Source organism: Cyphomyrmex costatus, unplaced genomic scaffold (assembly GCF_001594065.2).
Source record: "Cyphomyrmex costatus isolate MS0001 unplaced genomic scaffold, Ccosl1.0 scaffold413, whole genome shotgun sequence".
Classification (NCBI taxonomy): Eukaryota; Metazoa; Arthropoda; class Insecta; order Hymenoptera; family Formicidae; genus Cyphomyrmex; species Cyphomyrmex costatus.
In genome coordinates, this window is record NW_017278351.1 from 147,108 (window position 1) to 169,223 (window position 22,116).

Consider the following 22,116-nt stretch of genomic DNA (forward strand, 5'->3'; position numbering starts at 1 on the left):
TTTAGACTAAATAAATTTTAAGAATTATAATGATTTGATAGAAATTAAAGATGCATCAGATACTCGAAAAATATCGATATTTAATACTTTTTTAATATTAAGATAACATTATTAATATTCGGCAATATATATATCTGGCTAAAATTTTATAGGTATATTAAAAGTTTGCATCATTAATGTAGAATTCTATTTGTTTCAACTGAACTTCTTGCAGTTCATCTTTCCTTTTTTTCTTTTCACGTTGGGAAAATAAAGAAAAAGATAAAATGTGCAAGAAGTTTAGCTAAGACTATATTCAGGTAGCGCAATATCAACAGCATCAGAGCTATTATGTCATTATATGATATCTTTATCATTTATTTAATTAGACGTAAAATAAGAATAAGATATACATAAAATGCATAATGCTGATTGCACATGCATCGCTAAGAAAAACAAACTTAAAGACTCTGTCTGCTGTAATGTGGTGTGATTGTGTGAACAGTTTGAGAAGATATCGTAAATTTTACGATTCATTAAGAAAAAAATCATATAATGATACAAAAAAATCCAACGTATAAAAATTTGTTTAGATATAGTGATGAGAAATAAAACTTAATGTTCTCTTTGAAATTTTACATTAAAAAAGAAAATGATAAGAATAAGAACATGTCAATTATTCCCTACTAAACCTTTATAGAACCATTAGAAAAGTAAATCTCTGTTAATAATACGAAAAAGAACATCTTAATTTGAAAACTTCGATTTGAAATACTTAAGTGCTACCATTTTCTGTATTCGAAAAGATTTTACAGCGTAAAAAAATTCATTTATGTTGAAAATATAAATAGATTGTCACCGGAAAATGCTGAAACGTTATTGTTCATCATGGAAAATTTATTAATATTAAACTTTGATTACTAAGCAATCTTGAAACTAATTAATTGCAAATAACCCTGTTCCACGGCCGGTTAATTATCATCATCGCTATTCTCTTGCCTTCTCTTTTAAGAATTTTGGGGAACTTTTTGTACTGGATATCCGAAAAAATATCTGGTATACAATAATTACCCTACCAAATATCCAAGTAAATATAGGATATCTAACGTCACATTCTTTTCAGATATTCAATATCCGGTATTCGGTTCCTTTACTATCCGTTATATCCCTGATAGAAATAGTCCAAACGTTCAATAAAAGTAAATCTTAATATTATGCAAGGTTATTAAAAATTTAAAAATTAATAATGTTGTTATAATATCGCTTTTAATTTATAATAATTAAAATAATACTTTTATTTACAAATTACGTAAAAAATTAGCCTAAAAATTTATTTGATTTCACAAATTTCTGGAAATTTCCAAAAACGTTAAGTACTTTATTATATAAATATATCTACTTTTTTTTATATATTAATATATTAATATTTATAAAAATGAAATTAGTTTCCAAATGCCATCCGAAAGAAGTATGCTCAAAATCCAGTAAACTCGTATTTACAAAGAGATTTTATTTATTTATAATTTATCGATTTTTTTCCTTCGAAAAATAAAAAATCATTATATGTTATTAACCGCAAAAAAATTTTCTTAAATATTACACAGAAAAATTTAACTTCTAAATACATATGTGCATATTCGTACATATTATTGTCCCATGTGTACATGACAATATAAATATATTTAACGTGAAACGATATCACATCTCTTGATAACCTGATGATACTTAACACAAACTCAAAGTTCAACATGACATTTTATACAAGTTTAATCGAAAGTCGTAAATTAATTTAAAGAATATACTGTATAATGTAAAACATAAACTCTATAAAGCTAGCAATACCAAATCAACAAAATCAAATCGAACCTACCGGAATTTTTAGTGCTTATTTTATATTGATTTGTACCACCAATAAAAATTTTGTACCCTGTGCCATTTAAAACTAAAACGTAGCGTTGTTAGGTTAATATTAAGTTAGCAGGACTAATTCAAAATACGAGAAAAAAAAGAAAAATAATATCACAAATCAATAGGATAGAATTTGTACTATCAGGAACAATTCTATATTATGTGTCATTTCCAAGAAAAACAGTGGTGCTGTTAGTTTAAGCTGGCAGAGCCATAAAAAAAAAACACAAGGGCAAAAATGAACAAAACTGAATTTGTACTTTGTACCATTGAAAGTGAGTTTGGATTATATTTTTTTTCTGTTAAGTGACCTCAACAACAAAACCTAGGTGAAATCACTCGACTTAAAAAAAATGTTTAATATGCAATAAAATTAACTTGGTTTGCACCTATTTGTATCATCTTACTTTTCGTTTTTACCTCAAAGTTCAAATGGTATCAACTGTAACAAAGATATTGAAATGCTGCATAGATTATATTTTGATACACTACGAGAACTATCACATCATAACCAATAGCGATTTATTTTCATAAAATATGTTACAATTGTAATCAATACCGATTGGTACATACACTTAGGGTCGATTGTTCCATCTTTCGGTAAAGTTTATTTGTTAGGTAAATCTGGCAATCCGTGCACGCGTAATTGGATAATCTCGCTACTTATCTAACAGGTAAACTTTACCAAAAGATGGAACAATTGGCCCTTAATATTGTAAGTTTCTTATGTACAATATATTAAACAAAGTCTTAATCATCCTTGAGACATTACATGTATTATTATAGGATCTAAAGAGCAATGCTGAGCATTATCTTTTATTCGAGGAGTCAATCACTATATGGGAATCACTGTACACTTTTTCAGAAATATATTGCGGCAATACAGTAATAAAACAGACAATGCTAGCAATACTAGCAATAGTAGGAATATGCTAGCAATATATAGCAATACATAGCAATACAGTGATAATACTTGACAATTTGCGCATAATAGTGGCGATACGAAATAATAGATGGCAGCATGGGATAACGGATGACAATTGCATTGATACAACAGTGCCAAAGAAAAATGAATGTTTAAAACGTCTGTGATGCTGGCATATCATATAATATATATCATGAAATGACACTAGTTTTGCTCGCATTCACAATAGTTTTACAGTTCTATATCGGTTTTATCAATAGTTCTATTCGAATTACGTCAAGAAAAAACGTTTTAAAAACTGAGATGCTGACTTCCCGTCTTACCATCCATAGCATCTCACCGAATTTTGAACGTATGAGATGTAAAGTGCAATAATCCAAAGAGTTCTATCTTTAAAACTTAATATATCAATAGTTCTAGTTATAAAACTAAAGAAATTGCCCGAAAACGGTACATATTAATGTACATATAGATAATATGCCATATAGATAATACGTACCTTCGGGCAATTTTTTTTTTTGTTTTATAGCCAGAACTATTCTAAAAACTGAAATTTTATTTCTACTTTAAGTATCGAATAGTAAAGAAAAACTATCAAATGGTATAATCACTAATTTTTTGATATACAATTAATTATAATATACAGTATTAAGATAATAAAATACCGTAGAACTTTTTCTCTAATCTAATAAATAGTATTTAATAATGGAGCATTTCAATATTTTTGATAAACATATATAACGGCCATTTTTTAAATTTAACTTTCATATTAAAAAGATAGTAGATTCTATAATGTATGAAATTTCTTTACAAGAAATTAAAAAAATATTATTATCGAAATCGGTTAAAAATTAAACAGTTTAATAATTTTTAAAGGAGTGCCTTTTCGATAAAAATGCATAAAAGGGAAGCAACTCTGACGGCCTTGACCTTGACATATGTTGCCAACTTCATAATCCTGAATGATCTTGAAAAGGTTTCAGCTATCGCTCGTTATCCATTAAAAAGTTATTAACAAAAGAGTATTCAGCAATGTAACACAACTTTTGAACTCTTAACTGTGCTCCACTAAAACAAATTCTCTGCTTTAAAAATGCAAATTCTTTTTTATTATATAATTTTTGTGTTTTTAAAGCAGAGAATTTATGTTTTAAAACAGAAAATTTGTTTTTAAAGAAAATATGTATTTTTAAAACAGAGAATTAGTTTTTAAAGCAGAAAATATTTTATTATATATAATTTACACTTCTTTCATTCTTTTTATATTATAGATATTTTTAAAACATTGAATTAGTTTTAAAGCATAAAATATTTTGTTATATATAATTTACACTTCTTTTTATATAGATAGAAGTTTATATCTAACATTTCTTTCAAATAAACTCTAACTATAAATACAACTACGTCGTTATCGCCCAAATTCCTATAATTTTTGAAAAATATGTTACAAATATATCATAATATATAATTTAATATTCCAATTATCTGAAAATATGTTGCCGCTGGTTTTATGTATTTATATTTATACTGATAAATAGCACGCATATATAATAATTTGCAGAATGAAAATAATATACGCATTCCACAGTAAACTATACAACAAATTTTGTTTGTTGATCCTGAAAATGGTATTTGTACGCAGAATATAGAGAGATTGTGGAGAGATTTGCGATCATATATTCCTCAATATGGCATATGAGATTACCATTTTGTTTATTATCTCGCAGAATTTCTATTTAAAAAAGTTCATAATTATAATGCACGAATTGATAGTTTTTTCAACATCGAGTTCTATGTATCCATTAGATTATTTAAATTTTATTTTATTAACTAAAATTCTCGTTTTACACATATATTGTCTATTTTTTTCATTACAATTCTCTCTATAATACAGATAAATTCTTTGCTGTAAGACACATTTAACTTTTTAATGGATAACGAGTGACGGCTGAATCTGTTCAAGGTCACTGAGGGCTATGGAGGTTGGTTGCTCTTCTTTTTATGTATTTTTACATAAAAAAATTAATTTCGTTATTAATTAGAACCACGATAAGTTCTTTAAACAAGTGTAATAGTACATTGTGTAACGTGTGTGGTAAGTTGTCTATTGCGCGACGCGGGCGCGGGAGCACGAGCGAAGCGAGTGCGTTGCCCCGCGCTCGCGCCGCGCTATAGACAATTAGCACATAAGTTGCACATAGATTTTTTCCTCACGAGTGCACTGTGTTATACAATTATAAATTCGCACGAGCGAAGCGAGTGTGACTTATGGGGTGGTGCGTGGGGCGCAGGAAGCAGGGGGGGTTTCGGGGGGTTCGCAGCCCCCCCCCCGACTAAGAAATAACAATATTAATTATTACACGTTGAAGGACACTTATACAATGGGTGCTTTCCAGCAAGGACAGAATCAGACACTGTGTAACACAGAGAATCATTTCATTCTCGTTTAGCGTAGGCAAACAACAGGGATGCAATGATTCACTGTGTTACACAGTGTCTACTTGTGTCGTAGCTGGAAAGCAGCCAATATTAGTTATGACACGTTGAAGGTACTTACAATCTTGGTAAAATGGCCCCGTTCACAAATTTCTGATCTATCGGGACGATATGGCCAGTATCGAGAAGCTGCTACAGGCGACGAGTAACAAAAGTCAAATGAGAACAAAGATGAAAAACGACGCGACTCGAACGAACACCGGGCGGGCGGGCGCCAGCGTCGACGCAGGTTAGGTTTCTCTGTGTTGTTATTGGTGCTACCAGTGCTACCACCCTACCACTGCCTTGCGTTATTTAGGTTTCTCTGTGTTGTTATTCGTGCTACCAGTGCTACCACCCTACCACAGCGTTGCGTTATTTTTCATAACGCAACGCTTTTGCGAAATAACTCAACGGCTTGAGTTATTGGCTATTTACCGATTGGTTATGGTTGCTAATTTTCGGTTGGCGCTTTAGAATATTTACATTTTAAATATATGTACGATATAAGAAGTACGTTCATAAGTCATCTGGATTATTTTAATGTAAAAAATAATATCTACGCATAAGATTATTATCCAACAAGAGACACAAAAGTGACACGGCAATCGTTGCATCCTCGTCGTTCGCTAATGTTAAATAAAGATGAGGTGATTGCTGTGTCGTAGATGGAAAGCAACCTCTGTGTTGTTATTCGTGCTACCACCCTACCACAGCGTTGCGTTATTTTTCATAACGCAACGCTTTTGCGAAATAACTCAACGGCTTGAGTTATTGGATATTTACCGCACGCAAAAGCATTGCAGTATAGGGCACATTACGTGCACGCGTGAGGAAAAATTTATTTAAAAAACAATTAACTCCATGTCTCTTTTCTACTTACATTTCTAAAAAATAATGACAGTGTTTTGTGTACAATTCTTCCAAAAGTTTTCCATTAGCAATTTTTAAAATAAAAGTCAAATAAAAGTATTACTTTTCTTAGTAATATTTAAAAATTCTAAATATCAGAAATGTAAATTTAAAAAATTGTGTTTACAATTAGTTTCATAAATCTAATAATAATTATGCCCATTATTTGTAGAATTTTATAATATTTCATCATTGGTTGCATTTACCTTGAACGGTGGCAGACAAAGGTGAAGCTGGATGATCGTTATTAATTAATTCTGTACCGCTGGTGGTAATAGTGCGGTAATGATCAGTTTTAGATTCTGTTTTGAGTCCTCGATGAAGATCCAAATCCCAAAGTTGAAGATCTTCACGCACTGACGCGCCTGAATCTGCTTGAAAGCTTGATGAGAATGTATCACTACTCGACACTTCTGGACTAGATTCTTGAAGATTTTCAATATATTTATTGCTCCACCTTCTCCGTATTCCTGTGACAGGTATCCGTGGCATTGTCTGCAGCATTTCACCATTCACTACCACTTTTTAACTTTTCCTCTAGATACAGTATTATGGTATTTTCGATCAATTAATGTTTTTACGATCAATCAAAAATCGTCCTTAATAATCCACTTCAGATTCACAAAGTAACCATAGATGAATATAATCGATTGTACATGAAATGTCAATAAAGATTTTTTCTTCATGTCCTTCAAAAATTGATGAAAACACAAAATCACAATTTTTTATGCAATGTTCTGAAGAAAAGTATCCAGATCAACACTGAAAGTTGATCTTACATCCATTTTTATTTCCACGTGTGATGAATTTTTGCATTCCATTTCTTGCAGGGACAAGAATAAGTTAAACATAGTTACGTATATTTGTGTGCGTCGCGTGTGTATATGTGTGTGTGTGTGTGTGCGCGTATGTGTATGTACACAGAATAGTCCATCTAAACGGAACACCGAAATACATATATCGAAAGCAAAATCCGGTATAAGGCAAAATACCAATTTCAGACAAAAAATATATAGTAAGATTAATATTAATAAAAGATATATAAGTTAAGGAAGATAAATAATGATAAAATTAGTTTTCAAAAAATTGATTTTTCTCAGTCATATCTCCATTTTTTTAAATAAAATAATGACCTTTTTATACATAATATAATGTTTATAATTACTCCCCATATAAAAATATTAAGATCAAAAAGTGTCAAAAAGTTAATAATTTTCGAGTTCTTTTATTCTGGCATATATTAACATAAAAAAATTTAATATCTCATAAATTAATTTTTCTATAATCGTATCTGATACTTTTATGCACAGTATGAGATAAATCAATTGGTGCAAAGAAAACATAGTTACTTAAAGAAAATATAATGTAATATATATATTACAAAATGCATATCGTTTTTAATAAGCAATTATGTGTTTTCTTTACACCGACTAATGATTACATATTCTATGCAAAACAATATTAAGATACTTATAAAAAAATAAATAATAGTTGATGAGATATTTAATTTTTTATGTCAATATATGTATACTAAAATACTATAAGAAGTAACTCGACAATATCTGATTTTACGATACCTATACATTATTTTTATATACAAAATAATCAGAGGAATCAATAAAAATATTAAAAAATGAGGTAATTATTGTATTTACAATAGTCTTTTCAAAATTTTAGTGCTTTTTTTGAAATCTTAATAAATGTTTAAAACTGTGATAATCAATTAGAGCAAATCGAAATATATAAATTTTCTATTTTATTAACTATTTATTTCTGATATATAACTTTTCACATTTTCCGACATTACGAATTTATTACAGCACTTACGAAGGCGATTTCAATAAAATCCTAAATGCAATCACTAATACAGTAATTTATTGTGAATACTTAATTGCATCATTATAGTTTAGTTTATTATTAAGATTATTAAATTTTTACTTTAATAAATAGATGAGTTTACAATAAACTAAAAATAATGGGGAAACTGAAAAGATTAGACAGACTCTTACGCAAAATAAAGAGTGTGTGGTGTGTGTATTGAATATATTTTCACTAGAAATCGTACAATTATTTCGGTGGTATAACATTAAAAAGTCTCGATGGTCTAACAATATAATATGTAAATATAAGATTATACTTACATATTATATTGTTAGACCGACATTTTTTAATATTATACCACCGAAACAATTGTAAGATTTCTAGTGAAGATTTTTATTATTATATGTCTATATTTTATATTTAAATCTTACTGACTATTGACTGTTTCACGCCCTTTAGTTTGTTTATTTTTATTTGATAACAACAATCTTTATATATACTTATTAATTTTGAATATAATTATTATTCTCTATTTTAATTACACAAACTTTTTAAAAACACAAATTCTCTGCTTTAAAACACAAAAATTATATAAGGAAATAATTTTGTTTTTAAAACGGCGCAAAGAATATTCATGGGAAAAAATTATAATTCGTATTCGGGTAGGTAGATAGGTAGGTAGATAGATAGATATAGCTGCCTTCGTAACCGTCCAAAAGATATGGGAATATATTTTTTCTCGATAAAATATATTAAAATTAAATAATAATAAAAAATTCAATATATAATACCATATAATATATATATATATAATATAGTATTATTTATAATAATTAAATACAATACAATTACGACACAGCAGACCTCAAAAACTATTTGTGAAAAAAAATGCACGGTCAAAGTCGGCATTTTCAAATTATTGGTGTAAAGCTCAGCTTAGAAACACATATATGACTATGTTTCCACCGAGGGTTAGTTGGGTTAGAGTACAAGAACTGACCAACCACAGGCCAGTATTCTCATCTTACAGTCAAATGAGAGAGGAATGCTCGATTGTGGTTGGTCAGTTCTTGAACTCTGACCCAATTCTAACCCTCGGTGGAAACTAGTCTATGTCTGTCAGCCACCATGGATCACAGTTAAAAACGAGAAGAAAGTTGTATACGTTGGTGTTCAAGAAGTTACTAATGTGCACTGAATCGAGTCAATGCAAATTATCACACCCAGGTTAGTGTTAGTACTCGCACTTAGTATAAAAATACGCACTCCGAGTACATGTACCTAGTAATCAAAAGTTACTAGCCACTGGGATGGAGTGAATGTACACCAATCGAATTTGCCATTAGATATCACAACTTGATTATTAATTATTAGTATTTATAGCGTCATAAAGGCTGAATTTTAGTTTTACAGGTAGCAAACATTTTTTCAAGTGTACTCTTTATGTAATTTTGAGATAAATATTAAGTATTAATTTTATAACTTCGATCTAACTTGAAGGCTTTGAAAATGTGGCTTCCAAATAATGTAATTAAACTGAGTGTATAATGCAATGTGCATATGTATATTTAATGTGTAAAATGATACGAAAGCAGATTGTGAACATTTTCAATCACAACTGTCGCGAAACCGAAAATCAATTTTAAAACGATTACAAAGAACAAAACCTAATCTGATTTTAATGTTCGAGATGTGTGCTTATAAAGAATGTGCTAACTCCGATAAAAATCGATATGTTTGTGACTTCTGCTTTTTGTAATATTTTTCAGTGACATTCCATAACCGAAATCCTTTATCCCTCTTCAGCATTTTGTAAATTATTATATATTTGTTTTATATACTAGAAGAATTTCTACTTAGAGCATAATTAAAATCACTCTATGACTATGGCTAACTTGTACCAATACTAGTTATATCACATAAGTATCTATTTTGAGTTATTTACAATAAAACAAAAGAGTATTTCATTCCTACACATTTTCCTATATTTGTTTGTTATATGTAGAACTCAGTGTTTGGCATCAATCAATTGAATCTTCAATCAATTAATTGATTTAAAATTTAATTGTGGTGTTCTAATTGCAATTAAACAATTAATTGCAGGACACAATTATGCTGGGCACAATTAAATTGTTTTGACAATTAATAATTAAAATTTCATTTTTAATTGCAATTGATAATTAAATAAGTTAATTGTAATTGTAGGTTTATATAAATGATTACAATTAATTAATTGTTAATCGTCCTTACAATTAACAATTACTTAATTCGTAATCGTTTATTACTTTTTAATTGTGTGTGCAATTAACAATTGATTTTTATAGTATGTATTGTGATACGAAGCTGAAGCTGGCAGCCAGACTTAGCAGCCAAAACACGGTAGCCAGGGACGAATAGGGTAATTGTGATTTATTTTGTTAATAATTCTTATTACACTAATATTATATTATAAAGAAAAAAAATTGTTTGTTCGTAAGTATGTGTAGGAAGGTAGATTGTTATACATGTGTATTGATAGAAAAAAGGTAAGTTAGCATTAGTTCATATTATTACCAAATACAATACTGCTCTACCATCTTCTGCACCAGTTGAGAGATTATTCTCATATGCAACTATGACCAATTTTCCAAAGAGTCATAAGTTAATAGACCAAAGAAGTTTGAGAAGAGAGTCGTATTGAAAGTAATCTGAATTATAAGAAAGTTTAATCAAAACTATTTTTCAATTTTGTGTGTATTAATAATTACGAAAATTTATTTTTTTGTAATCAATAACATTACATTTTTGAATCAAATAAAAACAAATCAGACTATTACATGCTGTCTTATTTAAACTTCTTTTTGTCAATACACATGTATAACAATCTACTTACCTAGACACATACTTACAAATAACCAAATTTTGTTTCTTTATAATATAATATTAGTAAGTACCAATGAGAACATAACAATCAAGCTGGATCTTTGATGTTTCTAATATATAATTTCTTTAATATATAATAATATATAATAATATAATAATGTGAATTTATATACTATATGTATGTAGATTCTTAAAAATGCGCGCTGAAATTTGTTTAAACTTACAACGTAAACTCTATTGTTCCTACTTATATGATTATTGCGAAGAATATTACTAAGCCCTCGGTAGTCTAAAGACTTAGGATGCTCGCATGGAATGCCAGAGATCCAGGTTCGACTCCCGGCCGAAGTATTTTCCGCAATATAAATTAATTATTTACAGATTTTTAACATGTCATTCACAAATTTTAATATGTCATTCAACATTGTTAAGATCCAAGATGCTATAAGTATCAAAATTGTTAAATTGTTAGTCAATTTAACTCGTGACAGTACTGCGGTTTATACAGTTCATATAAATAATTAATTAATTGATTGAAGATTTAATTGATTGATGTGGCTGAACAGAACAAATCACAATACATACTATAAAAAACAATTGTTAATTGCACACACAATTAAAACTAATAAATGATTACGAATTAAATAATTTTTAATTGTTGTTGTAAGGACAAATTAATTTTAATCATTTATATAAATCCACAATTACTTATTTTATGAAAATATAAAAATTCAGAATAAAAAATTACATAAACGTCTTATTATATTACATATCTACATTGGTCAAAACATCATTTAATATCACTTGCATTTGTTTTTTTATTATAGTGTCGTTAGCGCGTACAACAAGATGTAACTTGTTAAATCTTTCTTTATCATTTATTTTTCATTCATCTCATATTTTTACACAAGATGAATGAGAAATTTAGTAAATGTTGCTTACATCAAGCAATAATGTAACATTGATGGGGTATGATTTAGGCATTCAGTAACTCTCCCCTATAAAAAAAATTATAAAAAAAATTAAATGATACAATATATAATGTTAAAAAAATGTATACCACTTTAAAATTACTTTGCCATAAACTTTCTCTTGACTTTCTTTTATATATTCACATATTCTGATTCCCTTCGAATTCTTTTAATTCCAGAAAAACATATTTCTCAATTCGATTTTCTGACATAAATGCTTTTAAAATTTTTAATGAGATGCTTTATGTAGCTTATTTAGTAACTATATTAAAAAAATAGAAAATTTATATAAAAGAATATATTTTGGAATAACACATCATGATTTTAGATATGATATAATAGCAGAAGTAAATATGATAGTTTATTTTTTTTCCCTAAAAATTATAATTATATAATACATAAAGTATAAGAAAAAAAATATAATATATATGTTAAGATCAGCATCTTTCTTTGTTTTACTTTTCCATCTGCGATTGCTACAACTTTTCCTCTCCTATAATTTCAATTTCGTTTTTCATTATGAATTTGTTACTATATCTTTGTGTTACATTACCTATAAGTAGATTATATTTTATTTGTTTTTATTGTCACTTTTTTACTTTCTATATCTTGATTATTATAAACATAAGTTGTATATGATTATCAAGACTGATTAATTATTATGTCACACAAAACAAATAATAAATTTTTTACATACATATACATGCACAAGCACACACATGCATGTATACATATATAAAATAAAAATTATAATTACTTAAAAGCACATTTGTGTTGTGTCAAAACTTTCATATCACTTCCATCATCACTTTCATGTCACAAGTAGAAGTATAAATAATTATGTGATTGTTGTACATTTTATTTCTTATTTTTATTTTTAATAATATATCAAGAAAACGGTTTAAAAATATATATTCAGGTCTACTATTCTCTATCCACCTTTATCATTTATTTATTTTATTTTTTTCAGTTTTTGTTTTACTATATTTTCTTACAAAATAAAGAACTAAATATAAAGTAAAAAGCATTTCAAAGAATAGATATTCAAACGTCACATATAAATTAATAAAACAAAAAATAATAATTTGAACAAAGATAATATATATTATAAATTTCCAAAATTCTCTCTTATATATATTTGCACGCCAATAGAAATGCGAATTAAAAACGGAAAAGAAAAAAATGTAATCAATAAATCTTCATTTTTTCTTTAAATATTCAGCTCAATCTCAAGATCTTAAGCAAAGCAGCTGCTGCATCATCGCATTGCAGTGAGTTTCCACTAGTGAGGGTGTAACACATTAACACATGCACGTGTTCTCTCGGCAGACACGCACAGAAGAATGGCTCCGACGCCATCAACGCATCACGACATGACTCGTCGTGAGAGAGCGCGCGCGCGCGCGAACGACGTATCGCCATTTTACATTATTATTGTCTTTCGCTGCAAATTTTAGCCCGCAAAGCGATTCGTTAGTCGTTAGATGCCATAGGTACAATAGATTAAGATAGGTTAGATCGATTAATTGTTGGATATACATGATTTTTTGATTGTTGAAACTCGAGCTACACGTTTTATTGTTGATTCGTTGAATCTAGATACCTTCAATGATGCACAACGCTCGTCAAATAATCACACCGACACACAAACACTTCCACGCGTTTATTCCCGTACTATTATACGCATATCGATTATCCGAAAATGATTAACATTCAATGTCAAAATTGAAAACCGCAACAAAGGACAAACGTCCAAGTTACAACTCCGACGGTTCACCTTCGACTGAAGTCCGAGGCCAGCGGAACGTGTCTCGTGTGGAGTCGCTTGAGAGTGGAACGGCAGACACAAGAGAGAGCTAGTGGCACCAATAGCAACGATTTACTGTACCTGAGTCGATTCGTTTTTGGAACTTTCACTGTCAATGCGCGCCTTGTATCGCAGTGTGCTTTATGCCTGAATAAATCTGTGCGGTTGTAGTAAATTTTTAGTTTCGCTGATAGTACGATGTAATAAATTTCTTAATTAACGCTATTTACTATTTCTCTTTAAATTATAATTCAAAAGAATTCGTCAGCAAAAATGGAATTATATCAACATATATAGTATGGAATTAACATAATAATTATGAAAATCTCTAAAGAATAAATTTATCTAAATCATATTTAAATATTTTTGTGCATTGTCTATAAAAAAGGGGAGGGAGAAACTTTCAATCGTTAATTTTAATCAATAGATTTTTAAGCATTTTTTAAAATTAATATTTTAATAATTTCATTAAATTTTAAATTTTTTATATATAATTTAAATTTCATAAACTTTAAAACATATTGCAGTACATTATTAGGAAATTTTTGATCCTTTGGATAGAGTGCATCTGTTACATTTCTTAACTTTTGTACTGTTTTTGGATTGTTAAAATCTTTGATTTTAACAATCAATCACATAAAAAATGATATCTAAAAAAGTAAAATGTCTAATAAAAGAAACTTGCTAGCGATTTGCGGATAAGAATAATTAACTACATGACCTCAATTACTTGTTACGTATTAAATTAGCGAGTGAATATGAGGTATTTTACACGTGCAGGGACGTATACGATGGATGCGAAAACGCATTTGCACACGTCGGGAGTTACGAATGCGAAGAGCATTAAAACGGGGCTGAGAGCTACTATTTAGCTGGGAACTATCGGGGTGGGTCATGGTCAGAGAAAGGAGGGCAACCCTCACTGTACCCAGGCAAACCTGGACAAACTGTGCCATATCAACTAGCATTTCAGAAATACTGCATCAAAAATTTCTAGTATACAATGTAAAGATGCTGACGAAACTGTTTAAATTTTTTATTTATTCAAAAGTATAATATGCGTTCAACAACTTTTTCAAATATAAAAATAAAGATAATTGTCTTCTGTTTCTTTTTGGATGTTGAGAGAATATTATTTCATTAAACTAAATATTATTTTATTAAATTATTTGTCATAATTTTGAAAAATTAGATTAAAATTGCAAGAGTAATTTTATATATATATATATATAATGTAACGTTAAAAATTAGAAAATGAAGTACTATATAATTTCCATAACACATTTTTGTAAATAATTTTATATATATTATATTATAATCATAATATATGTACTCACATAAAATTGTATATTAAGTATCACAACTCTAAACAGTTTAATATTTTTTACATACATATATACATTATACATACCTCATATAATACTAGTTAGTATAAGTAATTATATAATTCAAATAGTCACAAATAACATTTTGAAGTCCATGTGCCTCGTAATAATTTTTCAAAATCTTTTTGCAACAAAGAATGTATTTCGATACATTGAATTGTTAACATTGAAAATAAGTATACCTAACAAACTACAAATTTTTAGTAATAGCAGTGTATCGACATTAACTATCAGCTATGACGATTCATTCTCACGAGAAATAAATTAGAATTATTTAATTTGTATTCACTGGTTTAATTTGTACATTAATACCTTTAATAAAACAAATAATTTCAACGCATCACGATATAATAAAATGCGAATATAACTACACATTTAAATGTTAAATGTAAGTGTTAATAAGTACATTTTATTATAAACAGAACGAAGCGATATTTAGGATCCAAAAATTGTTATAGCTTTGACTAATATTAGAAGTAATAAATAAATAAATAATAATATGAATATTAATAAAACAAATACAATATATAAAAATATATTTTTTAAATATAATTTTTAATACATAAAGAATTCTAATATTGTAAAGAAAAAAAAGACAAAAACAAATAAAAACTGAATTATTCTTTAAACAATAAAAGAATTGCTCATGTTTTCATCGAAATTCTGTTTATATTATATGTATGTAAATAATACGTTATACTACTTTATATTACTTTAGTAATTAGTTTTCCACTAATATTCTGTAAAACAAAATATTTGTTTACTAATACTAAACCAAAATTCTGTTTATATTATATGTATGTAAATAATACGTTATACTACTTTATATTACTTTAGTAATTAGTTTTCCACTAATATTCTGTAAAACAAAATATTTAAAAAATATAAAGATATATAAGGGCAAAACATTAAAAAGACTTTGTTGTACACACAGAAAGTGCACGAAAATATCAAAAAATAAACTAGATTAATTAGATTTTTTCTGTGGAAAATTAGCAACCAGCTAAATTTTTACATAAATCTTTATTTCGTCGTTCTAAACAAAATCTCCATCGATACGACTCTTGCTTAAAATTTCATAGAAAGTCAAAAAAAGCAGTTTATCATGAATATTTCAAAATTTATTGTTTCCACGACAAAAATATTATATTATTATTATATTTGTAGATTAGGATAAGACATAAAATAAAATTAAAAAACAATATTATCTAAAAAATAATATTATAATATAAAAGAGAACACTAAACATTTTTTTAAATATACATTCCAGAAACTTATTTAAAATATAAAATTAAAAATCAATTTAAAAAATGTACTTGAAAGTAGACACATATTTTAAATAAAATTATCAAATCTAAAGTAAATAACTTATTACTAAGTTCTTTCTATGTATTACATGTCAATAATTATAATCTGATAATTTTATTAATTTAAATCATAAAATTTTAAAATAAAAAATCTTGATTTCAGTGGCCATGAAATTAAAATGGTGATATTTGGTGCTGTTTAATTATTTCATTTACTATAACTTAAATTTTTATTACATTAAAGGAGCAATTGTGACATATAGAATTCTATCAAGTGATATAAAGTGACATTTATTCTCTTTGTAAAAATTAGAAAATTATAACTTTCAGTGAAAATTTACCATAGCCAGAAAGTATCATGGATATTATGATACTATGGTCAGTGTATACATATACCGTGACTTCTCCTATGTAATATTTAGTGATTGACTTATAGAGTTATTTGTTTAGTAATTCGCCAATACACAAATAATGTACTAATACAAAATAGTTAATAACATTTATTATAACGCATTTTATTTTCAAGCATTTTGAAACGTTTTTAAGGTGCATTTTAGCTTTTCATCACACATACTTTTTCATTTTTCTTAAATCTAAGTGTATTATCACACGAATAGATGTCATATTATGTTATATTTTATTATATTTAATCTGAATTTGAACAAAATATAAGAAAAAATTGTAGATTTAAAAATATTGATGTAGAAAATTGATAAAGTATATTCAAGAAAGAGAAAACGCTAAAGATGTATAGATTAATGCATTACATTTTTTATTATTAGACTTCACAATTTTTTTTTTATCTTATTTTCACTTCTGTTTTGTTCTAATATTTGTTGATTCGTTACACAAACTCAAATGTATGTTCATGTACGAACAAGACACAGAATGTGACTGAACATGGTAATATCAATGGTTCTACTTTTTGTACAATTGTGGCTAATTCGTTAAAAATTAAATTATTTTTGCAAAAATAAAATACATGATACTTATCAATTCATTATCAAGATTTCCGAAGGATATATAATTTCCACAGAAACTAAAAAATTAAACTCAATCTACATCGTTTTCAACTGGCATTTTGAGAATTGCGAATCCTAAATTTCTATATTTATATTTAAATCGGTGGACATAACCAGCGATATATTTTAATCACTCGTTTTCAATAGCATCTATTATATACATTTCATTTATAGAAGCGAGAAGATCCTCTTCTTCCATAGTTCGATAAAACGTACACAAATCGCAAATTATTTTCTTCATCGCATAATTCTAGTTTTTGCATACGCATTCAGCGCATAATTCTTCTTCTTCAAAATACGTTAGTGTATTATCCTTTAACGCATACGGTTCGAGCATTCCATTTAGTACTTCATTAGATTTATCTTAGATCAGTAGCTTTGTCAGTAACAAAAGGAGCACCAGGCAAGATAGATCAGATTCAATCAAACCGTTACAAACTCTTTCATTATAAAACACATTAATTGAATGCTTGCCTAAAATATATTTTTTCACGCAATATCTGAAATCCAGGGCGGTGGGTTAGTCATAGCGTTTTTCAAAAATAAAAAAAATTTTTAGGTATTCTTGATTTAACCGCTTGATGATGATGTATTGAATTTTAACGTAGTCGATGGAATACATTTCCTTAACGTACGGTAAAAATTGCTGCAAAGAATATGACTTTTTTTGGAATGTAATTAAATTTTGTCATCATTCATTAATTCAATCATTTTTCGTAGAATGCCATCTAGTTTTTCTGTAGTAACCCCGTAAGTATTCTTGCTATCATGTTTACCATGTATACTGGCATTAAACACGTAAAAGAAATTGTTAAACAAGCATATAATGCATACTGTTTTCTTCCAGTTAAAATTGTTAAGATAATTTTTGTCCATACCATTCAATGGTGGAAGCTGTTCGTTCAGAAAGTAATTGTATAAAGAATAGCAGGAAGAACTTTTTATCTTTTGCAGCCTTGGACATTAAGGTGATTTTGAAAAAGTTGTAAGAAACTTTTACATCTTTGGCTTTCAATTAATACTTAAGAATTGTTTGATATATTTCTTGTCCACGTAATACCTCCGAACATTGAACCCATTATCACAATAAAGCAGTTTCTTGCAAACTCAAGCAAGTGCGGCATATCTGCAAACACAAAAATCTTTAGCTTTTCATTGAGAGGATACTGAAAATAATTGTTTTTGGGGACAATTCCAATTTTCAATTCAGACCACAACACGATGTTTGTTAAACTTATATTGGGTGTTATGTCAACAATAATATAACTTGTATTATACAATCGTGAAATAATGCACAAAAATATATTTTTAGTCATTACTGTATCATGATTATAGGATACTGGTTGTTTTCATTTAAAAAATAAACTGCAAATCATTACATACTGGCATAATTTATGTGGCCTAGCAACTTGCTGCAGTTTATCAATCGATAGTAATTTTATTATATAAGGGGCCTTTGTCAAATGTAACTATAACTAATTTTCCAAGCGTTTACTTTTTTCTTTACATTTCATGCAGGTAAGGATTGTATCTACTAACATGCCAGAATCGATATTGATGTTACTCGCCCATTTTCTTAACATTGAAAAAATAAGAAGAAGCATTTTCATAACTCTTCTCATATACCATAAGCTTTGGGACCGATATATTATAAAGATGTAGCGCTTGCTATGTCTTATGAAGATCAGTTTATATGTGTCACATTAGGATTCAATAATATTCATATTTGACACAACGTAAAAATTTGTACCTCTTGGCTTCACACATTTTAATGTCCCGAGACCAATTTTGTTCATACTGCTTCAATTTTTTGTAATTGCAATGACTTGCAATTTAAAATTCTTGCTGAAAACAGAAGGCAAATAAAATGTATGTATACAAATTTAATAAATACTAAAGTAATAATTGTAATTTGAATTTTGTTAATTTTTTTTCAAGGTTTTCAATTCTGGTATTACAAATTTTTTTCTGAAAACATGCAATAAAAAAACTAATAATCTGCAAGCTATATATAAAATTAATACAATGCTACGAAAATTAATAAACTTTACTGAACAATGCAAAAAAAAATAACTGTACAAAAGGTCCTTATTCTTTTATATTCCTATTTTATTATAATATATATTTTTATATTTATTTACTTTCAGTATTGTGAGTTTTATCTTATTATATGTGTTACATATATGAATATACTATTATATTTTTCAAATATATATATTTTTATATTTTTTTTATTTATATATACATTTTATTTTAAGATGTAGTTTTACATTTATGTACATTACAAAAGAGAGTCTACTTCAAACTCTAAAATGTGTGATATTATTCCCTAATAATCATTTCTCTTTTGTAATAATTATTATGATTTTGATTCTTTTTTTTTTTTACAAAAGAATTTGTATACAACAAGATTTAATATACGAACAAAATTTCATAATTATATTCATGTGTGCACATTATAGTGACCTAGATAAAATATTACTTACATAGGGTCAACGCGTCTCTACTGAGTTATGGAGATTACTAATGCACTTGGTGTTACTACATGTGGTATTGTTTACATTACTTATATCCATAATACTCTTTGATGCATCTACAATTTATTTTAATGCAACGTTGATGTGTTAACACAGTTGACATTCTTTTAGACATATCGACAAAATCTATTGGCATATTAGCTGTAACTATACATGAAGGCACTTCTTGATTTCTTCCAATGCAGCTTTCATATGCAATAAAGTATTTGATACTTTGGAAGTGTATCGTCACAATTCATTGACATATTTGTTACAATTGTAGATGAATGCACTATTTCTTGTAGTACAATATCAATGTGCCTTGAAGCGTTTAACACTTCTCCAGATGTATTGGTGTTATCGATTAGTACCTTTATCATTACTTTATACACATCTGCTATTGATGTAGTTCCTCCTTCATCAACGTGATTAAGTAATTGTGTATTTGCGAGTCATCAAATAAATGTAATATGAGAATTGCATCGTTGTTTAATTTACAAACTTTTCAGTATACCCCAGTAGTTGCAGTTGAAAAGATTTTTGGAAGCATGATGGTTCAAAATGTATCGAACACATTCTTCCTAAATAAAATAAAGTAAATATTAAGTTGTTGTCGATCAGATTATTAAATATTTTCCAATTTATTCCTATTAAGAAAAAAAGTATAATGTACATTCGCAACTGTAATTCATCAAAATTCACTTTTACAACATAACTTTATAACCTATACAATACATTAAATGATACAAAATAATTATTTTTCTTTTTAAAAATTATGCTTTTTGAGGTAATTTATTGTTTAAGCTTACAATACAATAAAAAGCAATAACCATGAAACTATTCATAAATAAAGGAACAAGTCATTATTATTTTCTTATATTATTTATATTAGGAATGTCACACAATGACGGGAAAAAGCAATTTTTTGCACATCTCAAAGATACTTAAATTTGCCATTGCTAACACCAACTTAATTGTATACTTTTTTAACTTTGATAACTTGACTAACCTTTGGAGATCTTGATTTGTACAAACTTTACGCCACTTTATGCAAACAGTTTCGTCTTCTAGAAATGAAGGATATTTCACAGCTTCGAACAAGAGAGTTTTCATTTTTCGAAAATAGCTTTTACAGTTTTCTACTGTCCATTTCATTTTTAATGTGTGATTACTTTATATTTATAACAAGCACATGTGCTACTTTTACGTGCTCGCCGCCTCGCCGCGACCAAGATTTGCGACCATATTGCACGTAAATTTCGCATCCAATAACAGTCACGTGCTAATCCCCTCTATTCCCTAATGTGCGCAAAAGGATACCACACCTAAACGGTGCGTTCGTTTATGCACTCACTGCCGGTGCCGCAGATGTCGTTCATTTATTCCACCTGCGAAGACGACTGCAGCGCAGTTTGTAGTTCGTTTACGCAGGGACGTATAGTGAAAGTGATGCCGATTAAAAAAAAAGTATCGAATTTCAGAATTGATCAATTCTTTTAGGTTTGATTTTTAATCGTATATGAATTGGAAAAAAAGGATTGATTCCGAAAAATCGAATTTTTCACTTTTTTTTCTTAGCAAGCAGGTAATTTCTTAGAGAGTATGACGTGTTTATGCACGCTATTGAAAGATATGGCAATAATGTAAATAAACACGTCATACGTCGATACGTCAAAGCTTGTGCGTTATTTACGTCTAAAACTTAAGTATGTCTTAAAATGTTACGTCAGTGCTTGTGCTCAGATCCTTACGAACCAATCAGAGGGCCGCTTTAGCATCTTAAGACATTACTTAAGGCAGTCTTAAAATAAGAACCGACTATGAATACTGGTCCCTAAGGTATTGTTTCATTATGCAACTATTACTACGTTTACACGGTTCGATTTACGTCGAAGTTACAACATCGATGTTATGAAAGTGGCCAATCATAGCTATTCCTCTGTAGAATGGAAGGACTGTGATTCGGCGTAAAGGAGCCTACAGACCAGAGCGGCACAACGGTGAAGCGGCGAGCGATAGCCAATGAGAGCCATGCTTTTGCGTAAAAGCATGGCTCTCATTGGCTATCGCTCGCTGCTTCACCGCTGCGCCGCTCTGGTCTGTAGGCTCCTTAAAGCGTACCGTGTAACAGAGGTCTATGTTTCCACCGAGGGTTAGAATTGGGTTAGTGTACAAGAACCGACCAACCACATGCGAGTATTCTCATCTTACAGTCAAATGAGAGAG

The 22,116-nt window shown here is 28.3% G+C and overlaps 1 protein-coding gene across 3 annotated transcripts in view; it reads right to left on the reverse strand.

Annotated features, from left to right (window-relative positions):
• Nucleotides 1-22,116, reverse strand: part of LOC108777194 (ecdysone receptor) — a 58,304-nt gene that overhangs the window by 30,659 nt on the left and 5,529 nt on the right. The window contains exon 1 of one of the 3 annotated variants that reach the window (XM_018544016.1): nucleotides 6,406-6,874. The exons of the other annotated variants lie outside the window; for them this stretch is intronic. Coding sequence (XP_018399518.1) covers nucleotides 6,406-6,703 — 298 coding nt within the window. The 5' untranslated portion in view covers nucleotides 6,704-6,874. Of the gene's footprint in view, nucleotides 1-6,405; nucleotides 6,875-22,116 lie in introns of those variants that run through there. 3 annotated transcript variants of the gene reach the window in all.